Source organism: Neoarius graeffei, chromosome 7 (genome assembly GCF_027579695.1).
Source record: "Neoarius graeffei isolate fNeoGra1 chromosome 7, fNeoGra1.pri, whole genome shotgun sequence".
Classification (NCBI taxonomy): domain Eukaryota; kingdom Metazoa; phylum Chordata; class Actinopteri; order Siluriformes; family Ariidae; genus Neoarius; species Neoarius graeffei.
The window spans coordinates 3,252,318-3,266,773 of record NC_083575.1 but is presented as its reverse complement, the minus strand read 5'-3'; the positions used below and the strand labels follow the sequence as shown (position 1 = coordinate 3,266,773).

Below are 14,456 nucleotides of genomic sequence, written 5' to 3'. Positions count from 1 at the left end.
GGCTGGCTATTATAGGTGGTTTGTGCCTAACTTTTCAGGCGTCATCAGCCGCTGACTCACCTCGCTAAAAAGAGGGCACCAGATCCGGTCCAGTGGACGGAGCCATGCGAATGGGCTTTTGCTCAGGCAAAGGCAGTTGTGTAAGGAAGCCCAGTGTTGCATCCTCCTGACTTTTCTCTCCCTTTTGTTTTACAGACCAATGCATCAGACAGAGGGCTGGGGGCCATTTTGTCCCAGGTGGTGGAGGGGGAGGAGCATCCAGTGCTGTACATCAGCCGCAAGCTCTCCATGCAAGAGTCAAAGTACAGCACCATAGAGAAGGAGTGTCTGGCTATCAAGTGGGCATTCCTCACTCTCCGGTACTACCTGCTAGCATGCCCATTCACCCTCTGTTCTGACCACACGCTGCTCCAGTGGCTCCACCGCATGAAGGATGCCAATGTGCGGATCACTCATTGGTATCTGTCCCTTCAGCCCTTTAAATTCAAGGTGGTCCTCGGGCCAGGGGCACAGATGGTAGTGGAAGATTACCATTGCCACAGGGGGGTGGGGGTGTCAGCTGCAGGCTGGACGGCACCCCAGTCTGACTCAGGCGGTGGGAGTATGTGGCAGCGGGGGCGTGGTCGAGCGTTGGCAGTGAATGGTGAGGAGGCAGGTTGAACCAGTAGGTAACGTGATGAGTTACACCTGTGTCTAATTACTGGCTGTCTATTAATCTGTGTTTCTGTGTATCTTTCAGACAGCCAGGAACGAGAGAGTGGTGACACCCTGTTGCGCACGTGTCGTGTAGTCCATCTACTAAGTAGTAAAAATCACTGAAAAGTGTAAATAAAACTGAAACTTACCTTGAACTACAGCGCCTGCTTCCAGTTCCTCATTAACGACCCCCACAAAAGTGTTAGTCTATTTTATAAACTTCCTGAAAGTGGTGTTGAGGTAAAACACATGACATCATCAAATCCACATGTACACGAGAAACACGTGCGGAATTAAAGTTCAGACCAGAAGTAAATTCTTCTCTCAGGAGTGTGGAGTGAGACAGGGACGCTACCTGAACCCAACACCGTTTAATTTATACATTAACAAACAGACCTCCATTTTATATCAATCAGCTGCACACGGTCTCACTCTGTACACACACACACACACACACACACACACACCAGGGAAACACTTACACTGCACTTCAGGGAAACACAAAACAGAAAAGTGTAGTGAATAGAATTACTAAGGATTGAAAACGAGTTCCACTGGAAATTTCAGTGCAGCAGTGAACAAGCTGAGAGAGAGAGAGAGAGAGAGAGAGAGAGAGAGAGAGAGAGAGAGAGAACAAGGAATTCTACACAATTAAAAAACAAATCCACAATCAAATCCAGCTCAAATTATCATTTAGAGATCTCCTCTGTACTAAAGTCCGATGTATTGGGGAGGCTGTTCGGATTATCCAGAGCAAAGGCCTCGCACCATGGGGGGCTTGTCTGCTGGTGCGTTTGTTTTGACCGGCATTTTGCAATGTAGTGCTCATAAACTTTGTCCACATCAGCTATTATAGGAGGACGATCTGGATAATTACTGTCATTCAGGATGATATTTATTGCCTTGCTTCTATGATTTTTCCAGCAATAAGCCAGTTCTCGTTCGCTTACCACTCTGGGGTCCCTCACTCGACTAGGTTGTGTCACTCTGCTGAGCTCAGGCTGGATGGTTCCTCGTACGAAGCGCAGCTGTTGGTCTATCCATTCGGCGAGTATCTCTGGGTCAGGTGTCGGTGGTCGCGCATTACAGAGGGGAAATTTCCGTAGGATTCTTGCGGTGTACTTTAACAAAGGTATTCCCAACGGTCTCCCGTCCCTGTGGGTTGCTGTGTAGACTCCATTTCTGTAGTATACTCCACATATAATGGTTATAAGTTTAATCCAATGACGTGGATTACTTCCGGTAAATCGTATTGTTTGTTTTTCATTGATTAATGTCCAGTGTTTTTCTAAACTGTCTCTGCTGTGCCTGAAAGCGCATCCATTCCTGGTTTGAAAGTTGACGAGTGTATCGTTCAAAGTTTATCCAGCCGTTCCGATGGCCATTTCCCAGACAATCAGCTGTCGGGTCGTGGATACGCCATCCTAAATTTAGGATCTTACCGCTTTTTAGCGCAGTTCTAATCGCTAATTTCAGGGTTGAAACCAGACACATTTTAGTATTTCTGTTATCAACACAATAGGCTCTTTCTACGTTTTCGCCGGCAGTTACGACGGGTGTAGATGTTAATTTTTTGTTTGTATTAGTGCGGCCTACTGGCGTGCTGCCTACCAGCGTGACACATGCACGCCATGACACACACACAGCTAAAAGGGTGCACGTGCACACACAAGATTCTGAAAATCCATCTGACAAATTCATCAAAACACAACGAACAGCAGCTATAGAGCCGAATTCATCCGATTCCCACCACAGCTCAAAATTCCGAGAAGATCCATCAAATACTGGCTCCACTGAAACCCGGAACCACAGTGATCCCCAGACTGACCACTCCAGAACCCGAACACGGTTCTACATCAGGAGAACAATCACACCTCGCCTGTGTGTGTGTGTGTGTGTGTGTGTGTGTCCTCAGTTTCACTGCTTACCACCGATATTCTGGATCAGGATGGTACACGCCACCAGCACCTGATACAGAAAAACAAAACACTGAGACATAAATAAAACATAAATAAACAAACAAACACACCCTTGTTTGTTTTTTTTCTGTCATAACCCATGCAGCACTAAACCCCTCATCATTCCCTCTGAGATATAAAGTGCACTAGATCAGGTGTAGAAGACGAGAAGATGAATCCACTCACCTTTCCGGCTTTGCTGAAGGCTCTCTCTCCCAGTCCTTCGTACGAGGTCACGCCTACATGAAAAAAAATTTTATATATATATATATATATATATATATATATATATATATATATATATATAAACAAACAGGAGATTTGCTGAACACTGCAGAACTGAAAACACACTCTGTTTAGAAACAGGGTGGAAGCAGAAGATTAAGCCTCTGAGCAGAAGGACACACTAGCAGGACTGGGGTTTCAGGGAAAGACCCGTGTCCCAGGTGAGGGACTGAGGGAGCAGGATAGAAGGCACAGAGGTGAGAGGTCGGAGGTTAAAGGTCACATCACCTGTCTGATCACACAGAGTAAGGAGGAGGTGGATGGAGTAGGCGGCCAAACTGGAGACCAGCAACAACAAAATACTGCACAGAACACACAGGCAGTTTAACACACAGTGTGTGTGTGTGTGTGTGTGTGTGTGTGTGTGTGTGTGTGTGTGTACACACACTGGCTCAGGATGAACATTTGAGACAAGATTAACAGCACAACATCTGGATCATTTTGAAGGAGTTGAACTTTTTATAATAATAATAATTTAAACAAAATTAATTATCAGAATGTAACTGTACATTGCATTTTTTTATTAATATTATTTTGGGTTTTTTCTGTCTCTATATGTTTCTATATAAATCAAATAAAAGTAAATAAGTAAATAAATACGACTAAGAATAATAAAATCAGCGCTGATGTCGATTTACAGGTGCTGATGATCTCGTCTCATGAAGTCGTGCATCTTCTGTGATGCTGAATGTGATAAAGCAGGAGGTTTAAAGCCCCACCTGAAGCCCAGGACACCTGTGTTGGCCATGGCGTAGGCTAATCCCAGGATCCCACTTCCCATGATGGCATTCATCAGATTAAACACAGAGAAAGTGAAAGAGGAACCTGTGGAGTCCTGAACATCCTGAAAGAGAGACAGACAGAGAGAATATAAATACTTACATATTTAATATACAATAACTTAGATTATTATCCATACAGGACACTTTTACGATGGAATACAAAAATGTGTTCTATTCCCTTCTAGCGGGTTTCATTCATTTTGTTTGATAGCATGCAATATTGTTTGCATATCGCTTATCCTACGCGTATTGCGTCACTCTACCCAATGGAGAATGAGCGCTGAATATGGTTTACGATATCGCATGGTTGTCAAGACAACATGATGTCACACGTCAGAGACGTAAAACTTCTGCACTAATGAGTGACTGTGACAATTTGCAAACAAACATGGCCGCCAGGTTTGCTTCGTTAAATACGGAAGATTTTGAGAGAATTTTGAAAGAGAAAGAAGCGCTGAACACCCGAAAGGAATTTAATAATAATTTAATATTTATAATGCGCATATTTCATGTGGATATGCTCACATGCAACTAAGATTAACAAATAAATAATATGAACTAAATTTCACTATAACAAATACATATATAAAAATGGATAAAAACTAGATAAAAACTTGTAAAATATATAGCCATATAAAAAATTCTAATCACGTTTATAGGCTAATTCAAAAAGATAAGTCTTAATATACAATTTAAACTTAGCTAAAAATTGTTCATTTCTGATTTCTATAGAAAGTGCATTCCAGAGCTTAGGGGCGGCAGACTGAAAAGCCCGATCACCCAATGGTACTTTACACTTTCCACTGGCTGGAACTAACAAAGTACCCTTGTGATTACGTAGATTATATCCAGAAGCCTTAGAAACAGAAACTAATTCAGATAGATATTGTGGTGCCAGACCATGTAAACATTTAAAAGTTAACAGTAAGATCTTAAAATGAATACGATACTTAATTGGCAGCCAGTGTAGATCAAATAATACAGGTGTAATATGGCAAGAACGAGGAAGTCCAACAACAAGCCTGGCCGCAGCATTTTGTAATCTCTGTAATTTAGTAATATGTACATCGGGAAGGCCATATAATAAGCTATTGCAATAATCTAATTTACTTGTAATAAAAGCATGAACTAACGATTCTGTTGTATAAGATAAATACTTTCTAATTCTACGAATATTGTAGAGGTGGTAAAATGATGAACAACATGTTTTTTTGATATGTTTGTGCATGTTCAAGTGGGAGTCAAACCAGGCTCCCAAGTTCTTTACAAGTTCTTTAATACATACAATGTGTATGTATAATAATAATAATAATAATAATAACTAGACCGGACAATTCCCCGGGGGAAATTGTGAGAGGATGCAGTGCGCGAAGCAATTCGGTCACGCATGTTTGCTGGCCGTGAATGTGTGACCCGCAATGATGTTTCAATGCAATGATTATGTGTGTGCTTGAGACAGCAGCCCCCCCCCCGTCACTCACTGCTCCCAGTCGGCATGGCGACGGGCCTGAGAAAGCACAGAGTGACACATAATCTTGTCAATTTTTGGCTGATTTTTGCTCAGGATCAGGCCTCGAACAATGACAAATAACTCGACACCGAAAGCAGCTATTCACAAAATTCTTTCACAGTGAGCGCTAGAAGGGTCTCCTGAATAAACTCATGTAATTTTTTTGTCTGTAGTCTTAAAAATGAGGACAGTAGACCGACTTAAAAATGACTGACTTTTCTGTCACGTTTATAATGGGTGTCAATGAGCTAAGACACACAAGGTCTTGAATTTTGTGCTGTGTTTTACGAAGGACCAGGTCTCGAACAATGACAAATAACTTGACAACGGAAGCAGCTATTCACAAAATTCTTTCACAGTGAGCGCTAGAAGGGTCTCCTGAATAAAATGATGTATTTTCTTTGTCTATAGTGTTAAAAATAACGACACTAGAGCGATTTAAAAACGAGTGACTTTTCTTTCACGTTTATAATGGGTGTCAATGAGGCCTGTCAGCTGCCCTGTCCTCAGTTTGACGCTTGTCATTCAAAAACTGTAAATCCTATCGTTTAGGTAGACACATTGTGTGAATCAGGACAAGTTTTACTACTACTTTTGAGAAAATCATGTCTGTAGAGTGAAATTTGTGGCTGAAAACACAGTTTAAGCGAGAAAGTTTGAGCTTTATTTTCAACCTCTCTCCACTCTAAGTTAACGAGCTTCACTGGTGTGTAACGCAATAGACACCCATTCAAAAGCCGGATTTTCTCCCAGAACCCACATGGCGGTTGAGCCGGGACTGATCCGAAAGTGTAGAACCTAGCAGAAAAGTTGAATGCCAGATCCACAGAGGAGAAGTTTTCCTACGTTTTAGAGTTTGAATCACGTCTCTAGGTTAAAGCATGCCAGAGCAGCGGACGTTTGAAAAACGTTGAAAAAGTGCTTTTTTTTCAATTAATTCCATAGAAATGAATGGGGTTTTTTGGGGGGATTTTTTCGCGACTACGTCGCAAAAAAATCGTATTCTATAGAGAAAAGTAATAGCATAGCGAGTCCGATCGAGCCGCACGTTTTGATATATTGTTTGTCTGTGTGCGACGTATGGTTATTGAGTTATTCGAAATCAAACTTTGCGTAGGAGGAAGAATACGGAAGAAGAAGGAGAAGAAACGCGTAGAAGAACAATAGTTGCAGTGCAAAGCACTGCATCCTAATAATAGGTGGCACGGTGGTGTAGTGGTTAGCGCTGTCGCCTCACAGCAAGAAGGTCCAGGTTCGAGCCCCGTGGCCAGCGTGTAAGTGTTTCGTATGTGAAACCAGTTCTACATCTGCTGAAGACATCCGTTCCGGCCGAGAAACAAGACGACTCTGAATTAACAAGATCCATTAAAATAAAAATTCTGAACTACATGATCTGTAAATACGATGACTCTGCAACCCAGGAACTTCTGGATATGGCATGCTTCATGGATCCAAGATTCAAAGCAAACTATATACACAGCGACAAAGTTTCACACATAAAGACAAGAGTTATGGCAGAAATGCAAACAACAACATTGAAGGTGCTTTATATTCTTCATTACACATGCTTATTGCATAATATTGAAACATGGCATATGACCAATATGTAGTCGGGGACTTTTTTCACTCTGTATTTTCTGTATTGTAGGAAGGACAGCTGTCTGATACTGGGGCCCAGAGTGTGGATCCACATTGCACCACTTCAAAGAAAGCAAGAAAATCACTGGGCAGTTTCTTCAAAAAGGCCCCAATCCCCGTTTCACCTTCTGCACAACTGGAACAAGCCATAGAAGCTGAGCTGAATAGCTACTTGCTGTCTCCTACCATAGACAGTGATGCAGACCCCCTAGCCTGGTGGAGACTACACATGGTGAACTTCCTACAGCTAAGTAAACTGGCCAGAAAGTATCTCTGCATACCTGCAAGCAGTTCACCTTCAGAAAGACTGTTTAGCACATCAGGGAATATTGTGACATGCGAACGCACATGCTTAAAGCCAAGCAAGGTGAACCTGCCTTAACGTAAGCGCACACGCGCACACACCCACACACAATTTGTTCTTATAGTATTACAGTTGGTAATCCATGTTGTGGCTGATTTCCCATTGCACTAGCCGTTTTAGCCAAGAATTCACCATTTATATATTATTTTTACTGATATTTTATGTTGTTTTTTTGTTTAATGTAATTTCATGTAATGCAATTTCATTTGAATGCTTTAAGCTGTTTTCAGGTTTTTGTTTATTGTTGAACATTCATGGATTTGTGGACATAATTGTAGGTGCAGCCACGTTTTTCCAAATAAAAATAATAATGGAAACAATGCATTCATTTTTTAATGGCATAGCAGATACAGTGCAGGATGGTGATTAAAAAATATATTTTTTGTTAAAAATTTACATATCGCAAGTCATATTGCAATTTTTTCCAATATCGTGCAGCCCTACATCCTGGACAAGTCGGCAGGTCATCACAGGGCTGACACTTATGGCCCTTTTCCACTACCCTTTTTCAGCTCACTTCAGCTCGCTTCAGCTCACTTCAGCCCGACACGGCTCGCGTTTCGACTACCAAAAACCAGCACGACTCAGCTCGCTTCAGCCCTGCTTAGCCCCTAAAACTCGCACCGTTTTGGAGTGGGGCTGAAGCGAGCCAAACCGTGCCGACTGAGGTTGGGGGCGTGAGCAGACACTCCCCTGTGCACTGATTGGTGAGGAGGAGTGTCCTCACATGCCCACACACGCCCCGCGAGCGCGCTGGGATCTGTAAACACCGCAAACCCGGAAGAAAAATAATTATGAATTAGGAGAATTTCTGAAGCCTTATGCGCCTCGCCTCATCTATACGCTCTTGCCAGTATCTGTCCGCGTTGTCGGTGACAACAAGCCACAGCACCGAGACCAGCAACACTAACGACTCCATGTCCTCCATGTTTATTGTTTACTATCCGGGTCGTGAGACTACCGCTTAAAAGATCACTGAATCAGTGACATACAGAGCATCGTGGACGAGTTCGCGGAGCGCAAGGCTCGCCGTATGCCCTTCAAATAATGCGCGCAGTAGGCTATTGATGTTTTATTATGAGCCATGTACAGTATGTCGCCTAATGTTTTTTTTTGTTTCTGAGTTACATGTTCGTTTGAAGGACTTAATGTACAAACTAACATAGTTGCACCCCGTAGTGTTGAAATTGGTAAACACAGTGCATTCAGTGAGGTTTGCACCGCCCGCCTTTTATTTCTGACTCTTCCTGTCAGCGTTGCAACCTCTGAGCGCTCATTTGTATGCCCTTCAAATAATGTGCGCAGTATAGGCTATTGATGTTTTATTATGAGCCATGTACAGTATCCTAATGTTTTTTGTTTCTGAGTTACATGTTCGTTTGAAGGACTTGATGTACTAAATAACATAGTTGCACCCGGTAGTGTTGAAATTGGTAAACACCGCAGTTGCGGACATTTTGTAGCCTAAAATGATGTTATGATAAGCTTTAATAAAGGGCCCGGTCATTTGCCCCGCCCCCGGCCCGGCTCTGACTTGTTCCGCCACTGTCACTGATGTCACTGTTTGCGCTGCTTAACGACATCACATGACGTCCACCCACTTTCGCTAACTCCACCCAATGTGTCCACCCACTTCCAGCCAGCACGGTTCAGCGCGGTTATAGTCGAAATGCAACTCCAACAGCCCCGCTCAGCTCGACTCAGCTCGACTCGGCACGGCACGGCTCAGCCGCGTTTGTAGTGGAAAAGCGGCAATAGACACAGACAACCATTCACACTCACATTCACACCTACGGTCAATTTAGAGTCACCAGTTAACCTAACCTGCATGTCTTTGGACTGTGGGGGAAACCGGAGCACCCGGAGGAAACCCACGCGGACACAGGGAGAACATGCAAACTCCACACAGAAAGGCCCTCACCGGCCCCGGGGCTCGAACCCGGACCTTCTTGCTGTGAGGCGACAGCGCTAAACACTACACCACCGTGCCGCCCTGATATTCAAAGTTTGGGATATATTTTATAGCCCAACCCTGATCTATACTTCTCCACAACTTTGTCTCTGACCTGTTTGGAGGCTCCTTGGTTCTCATGTTGCTTGCTTAGTAGTGTAACAGTCAGGGCTCTTCCAGAACAGGTTGATTTATACAGACATCATGTGACAGATCATGTGACACTTTGATTGCACACAGGTGGATCTTAATCAACGAATTACACTACTGTTCAAAAGTTTGGGGTCACCCAGACAATTTTGTGTTTTCCATGAAAAGTCACACTTTTATTTCCCACCATAAGTTGTAAAATGAATAGAAAATATAGTCAAGACATTTTTCTGGCCATTTTGAGCATTTAATCGACCCCACAAATGTGATGCTCCAGAAACTCAATCTGCTCAAAGGAAGGTCAGTTTTATAGCTTCTCTAAAGAGCTCAACTGTTTTCAGCTGTGCTAACATGATTGTACAAGGGTTTTCTAATCATCCATTAGGCTGCTGGGCCATAGAAGGTTCACGCTGCACGCTGCATGCTGCACGCTACACGTTCACGTGAAGAACCGGACCCTGGGCCATTAAACTTCATGCTTGGATGTTCACGTGTTGCGTCTGTTCTACTTTGACCGAGTAACCAACAATATGGACTCTTCGGACTCTTAGCCTTCTGAGGCAATGAGCAAACACATTGTACCATTAGAACACTGGAGTGAGAGTTGCTGGAAATGGGCCTCTATACACCTATGGAGATATTGCACCAAAAACCAGACATTTGCAGCTAGAATAGTCATTTACCACATTAGCAATGTATAGAGTGGATTTCTGATTAGTTTAAAGTGATCTTCATTGAAAAGAACAGTGCTTTTCTTTCAAAAATAAGGACATTTCAAAGTGACCCCAAACTTTTGAACGGTAGTGTATGTGACTTAAGAAGTGAATTGGTTGGAGCAGCTCTTACTTAGGGGCTTCATATGAAAGGGGGTGAATACTTATGCACACTCCAGATTTCTGTTTTTTCATCTTAATTATTGTGTGTCACAGTAAAGCAACAATTTTCACTTTTAAAATGGTAGGCATGCTGTGTCAATCAAATGGTGCTAACCCTCCAAAAATCCATTTTAATTCCAGTGTATAATGCGACAAAACACCAAGGGGGCGAATACTTTTGCAAAAGTGTACTTCAGTACAAACACTACTATCTGACCAGGTTGTCTTTTCATATCACAACAGAGACACAGCAGACAGAACTAACAGATCAGCAGGAAAAGAAAAGTGCACAAGACTGGCACATGACTGCAGTGTGAGCCACCACAGAGGAGGAGGAGGATCCTCACAGAGAACACAGCATGGAGATCAGCTCTAACAGAGCAGTGATCTCGTGTCAACTGAGAAATATTTCAAATGATCTACAGATGCATGACTCAGGTTGTGATTCCAGATGTTGACATTTCTGACAGTCTGATAGAAAAAGGGTCAGAAGATAATAAAAGTGCTCTGACATCAGGATCGAAACAAAAACAGCTGGAAAAAGTGCAATGCCGTGAGAGAGAGAGAGAGACCTGTCCCAGCAGTGCTGAGAGAGAGAGAGAGAGAGAGAGAGAGAGAGAGAGAGACAGACCTGTCCCAGCAGTGCTGAGAGAGAGGGAGAGAGAGACAGACCTGTCCCAGCAGTGCTGAGAGAGAGAGAGGGAGAGAGAGAGACCTGTCCCAGCAGTGCTGAGAGAGAAGGAGAGAGAGACAGACCTGTCCCAGCAGTGCTGAGAGAGAGAGAGAGAGAGAGAGAGAGAGAGAGAGAGAGAGAGAGAGAGAGAGAGAGACCTGTCCCAGCAGTGCTGAGAGAGAAGGAGAGAGAGACAGACCTGTCCCAGCAGTGCTGAGAGAGAAGGAGAGAGAGAGACAGACCTGTCCCAGCAGTGCTGAGAGAGAGAGAGGGAGAGAGAGAGACCTGTCCCAGCAGTGCTGAGAGAGGAGAGAGAGACACCTGTCCCAGCAGTGCTGAGAGAGAAGGAGAGAGAGACAGACCTGTCCCAGCAGTGCTGAGAGAGAAGGAGAGAGAGACAGACCTGTCCCAGCAGTGCTGAGAGAGAAGGAGAGAGAGACAGACCTGTCCCAGCAGTGCTGAGAGAGAAGGAGAGAGAGAGACAGACCTGTCCCAGCAGTGCTGAGAGAGAGAGAGGGAGAGAGAGAGACCTGTCCCAGCAGTGCTGAGAGAGAAGGAGAGAGAGACAGACCTGTCCCAGCAGTGCTGAGAGAGTGAGAGAGAGAGAGAGAGAGAGAGAGAGAGAGAGAGAGAGAGACCTGTCCCAGCAGTGCTGAGAGAGAGAGAGAGAGAGAGAGAGAGAGAGAGAGAGAGAGAGACCTGTCCCAGCAGTGCTGAGAGAGAGAGAGGGAGAGAGAGAGAGACCTGTCCCAGCAGTGCTGAGAGACAGAGAGGGAGAGAGAGACAGACCTGTCCCAGCAGTGCTGAGAGAGAGAGAGGGAGAGAGAGACAGACCTGTCCCAGCAGTGCTGAGAGAGAGGGAGGGAGAGAGAGACAGACCTGTCCCAGCAGTGCTGAGAGAGAGGGAGGGAGAGAGACCTGTCCCAGCAGTGCTGAGAGAGAGGGAGGGAGAGAGACCTGTCCCAGCAGTGCTGAGAGAGAAGGAGAGAGAGACAGACCTGTCCCAGCAGTGCTGAGAGAGAGAGAGAGAGAGAGAGAGAGAGAGAGAGAGAGACAGACCTGTCCCAGCAGTGCTGAGAGAGGGAGAGAGAGACAGACCTGTCCCAGCAGTGCTGAGAGAGAAGGAGAGAGAGACCTGTCCCAGCAGTGCTGAGAGAGAGAGAGAGACAGACCTGTCCCAGCAGTGCTGAGAGAGAGAGAGAGAGACCTGTCCCAGCAGTGCTGAGAGAGAGAGAGAGAGAGAGAGAGAGAGAGAGAGACCTGTCCCAGCAGTGCTGAGAGAGAGAGAGGGAGAGAGAGAGAGACCTGTCCCAGCAGTGCTGAGAGACAGAGAGGGAGAGAGAGACAGACCTGTCCCAGCAGTGCTGAGAGAGAGAGAGGGAGAGAGAGACAGACCTGTCCCAGCAGTGCTGAGAGAGAGGGAGGGAGAGAGACCTGTCCCAGCAGTGCTGAGAGAGAAGGAGAGAGAGACAGACCTGTCCCAGCAGTGCTGAGAGAGAGAGAGAGAGAGAGAGAGAGACAGACCTGTCCCAGCAGTGCTGAGAGAGAAGGAGAGAGAGACCTGTCCCAGCAGTGCTGAGAGAGAGAGAGAGACAGACCTGTCCCAGCAGTGCTGAGAGAGAGAGAGAGAGACCTGTCCCAGCAGTGCTGAGAGAGAGAGAGAGAGAGAGAGAGAGAGACCTGTCCCAGCAGTGCTGAGAGAGAGAGAGGGAGAGAGAGAGAGACCTGTCCCAGCAGTGCTGAGAGACAGAGAGGGAGAGAGAGACAGACCTGTCCCAGCAGTGCTGAGAGAGAGAGAGGGAGAGAGAGACAGACCTGTCCCAGCAGTGCTGAGAGAGAGGGAGGGAGAGAGACCTGTCCCAGCAGTGCTGAGAGAGAAGGAGAGAGAGACAGACCTGTCCCAGCAGTGCTGAGAGAGAGAGAGAGAGAGAGAGAGAGAGACAGACCTGTCCCAGCAGTGCTGAGAGAGGGAGAGAGAGACAGACCTGTCCCAGCAGTGCTGAGAGAGAAGGAGAGAGAGACAGACCTGTCCCAGCAGTGCTGAGAGAGAAGGAGAGAGAGAGACCTGTCCCAGCAGTGCTGAGAGAGAGAGAGAGAGACAGACCTGTCCCAGCAGTGCTGAGAGAGAGAGAGAGAGAGAGAGAGAGAGAGAGAGAGAGACTTGTCCCAGCAGTGCTGAGAGAGAGAGAGAGAGAGAGAGAGAGAGAGAGAGAGAGAGAGAGAGAGACCTGTCCCAGCAGTGCTGAGAGAGAGAGAGAGAGAGAGAGAGAGAGACAGACCTGTCCCAGCAGTGCTGAGAGAGAGGGAGGGAGAGAGACCTGTCCCAGCAGTGCTGAGAGAGAAGGAGAGAGAGACAGACCTGTCCCAGCAGTGCTGAGAGAGAGAGAGAGAGAGAGAGAGAGAGAGAGAGAGAGAGACAGACCTGTCCCAGCAGTGCTGAGAGAGGGAGAGAGAGACAGACCTGTCCCAGCAGTGCTGAGAGAGAAGGAGAGAGAGACAGACCTGTCCCAGCAGTGCTGAGAGAGAAGGAGAGAGAGAGAGACCTGTCCCAGCAGTGCTGAGAGAGAGAGAGACAGACCTGTCCCAGCAGTGCTGAGAGAGAGAGAGACAGACCTGTCCCAGCAGTGCTGAGAGAGAGAGAGAGAGAGAGAGAGAGAGAGAGAGAGAGACCTGTCCCAGCAGTGCTGAGAGAGAGAGAGAGAGAGAGAGAGAGAGAGAGAGAGAGAGACCTGTCCCAGCAGTGCTGAGAGAGAGAGAGAGAGAGAGAGAGAGAGAGACCTGTCCCAGCAGTGCTGAGAGAGAGAGAGAGAGAGAGAGAGAGAGAGACCTGTCCCAGCAGTGCTGAGAGAGAGAGAGAGAGAGAGAGAGAGACAGAGAGAGACCTGTCCCAGCAGTGCTGAGAGAGAGAGAGAGAGAGACAGAGAGAGACCTGTCCCAGCAGTGCTGAGAGAGAGAGAGGGAGAGAGACCTGTCCCAGCAGTGCTGAGAGAGAGAGAGGGAGAGAGAGACAGACCTGTCCCAGCAGTGCTGAGAGAGAGAGAGGGAGAGAGAGACAGACCTGTCCCAGCAGTGCTGAGAGAGAAGGAGAGAGAGACAGACCTGTCCCAGCAGTGCTGAGAGAGAGAGAGAGAGAGACAGACCTGTCCCAGCAGTGCTGATGTCTCCTCTCCGTCTCCTCCTGTCTCATGTCCACCTTCACTCTGCACACTTGTGTTCTCTCTGTCCGGTTTCATTTTCTCTTCTCTTTCTGCTCTTTCTGTCTCCTCAGCGTTAAACACCGTCTATAAGCCGCTCAGCTCATCTCAGCGTCTGGGACCACAATGGAAACAAGTTTTTATGCTTTTTTGTGTCATCCCTGCCACACCTGTACTGTTTTTATTGTACGTTTATGGCCAAATAAACAAACAAACAAAAAAGATTAAAAAACAACCCGCAGCTTCTCCTGAAGCGCTTTATCCACCGGCAGAGAGCCGCCGGGTCTGAGTCGCTCTCTCGGTCATGTGACCACACTGAATGTTTACGCGTCGATTATTGATGACGTTTTCCGCACAGTGACGCTCAGCGAAAACTGCGG

At 46.1% G+C, this 14,456-nt stretch overlaps 1 protein-coding gene across 3 annotated transcripts in view; it reads right to left on the bottom strand.

The window, feature by feature from the left end:
- Positions 1-14,381, bottom strand: part of slc38a6 (solute carrier family 38 member 6) — a 69,714-nt gene extending 55,333 nt beyond the window's left edge. For 2 of the 3 annotated variants that reach the window (XM_060925151.1, XM_060925153.1), the window contains exons 1-5: positions 14,023-14,375; positions 3,659-3,783; positions 3,168-3,241; positions 2,841-2,893; positions 2,625-2,664 (exon numbers count right to left, since the gene is read on the bottom strand). In XM_060925151.1, coding sequence (XP_060781134.1) covers positions 2,625-2,664; positions 2,841-2,893; positions 3,168-3,241; positions 3,659-3,783; positions 14,023-14,115 — 385 coding nt within the window. In that variant the 5' untranslated portion in view covers positions 14,116-14,375. Of the gene's footprint in view, positions 1-2,624; positions 2,665-2,840; positions 2,894-3,167; positions 3,242-3,658; positions 3,784-14,022 lie in introns of all 3 variants that reach the window. The other variant, XM_060925152.1, reaches the window with a different exon arrangement.
- Positions 14,382-14,456: the final 75 nt, after the last annotated feature.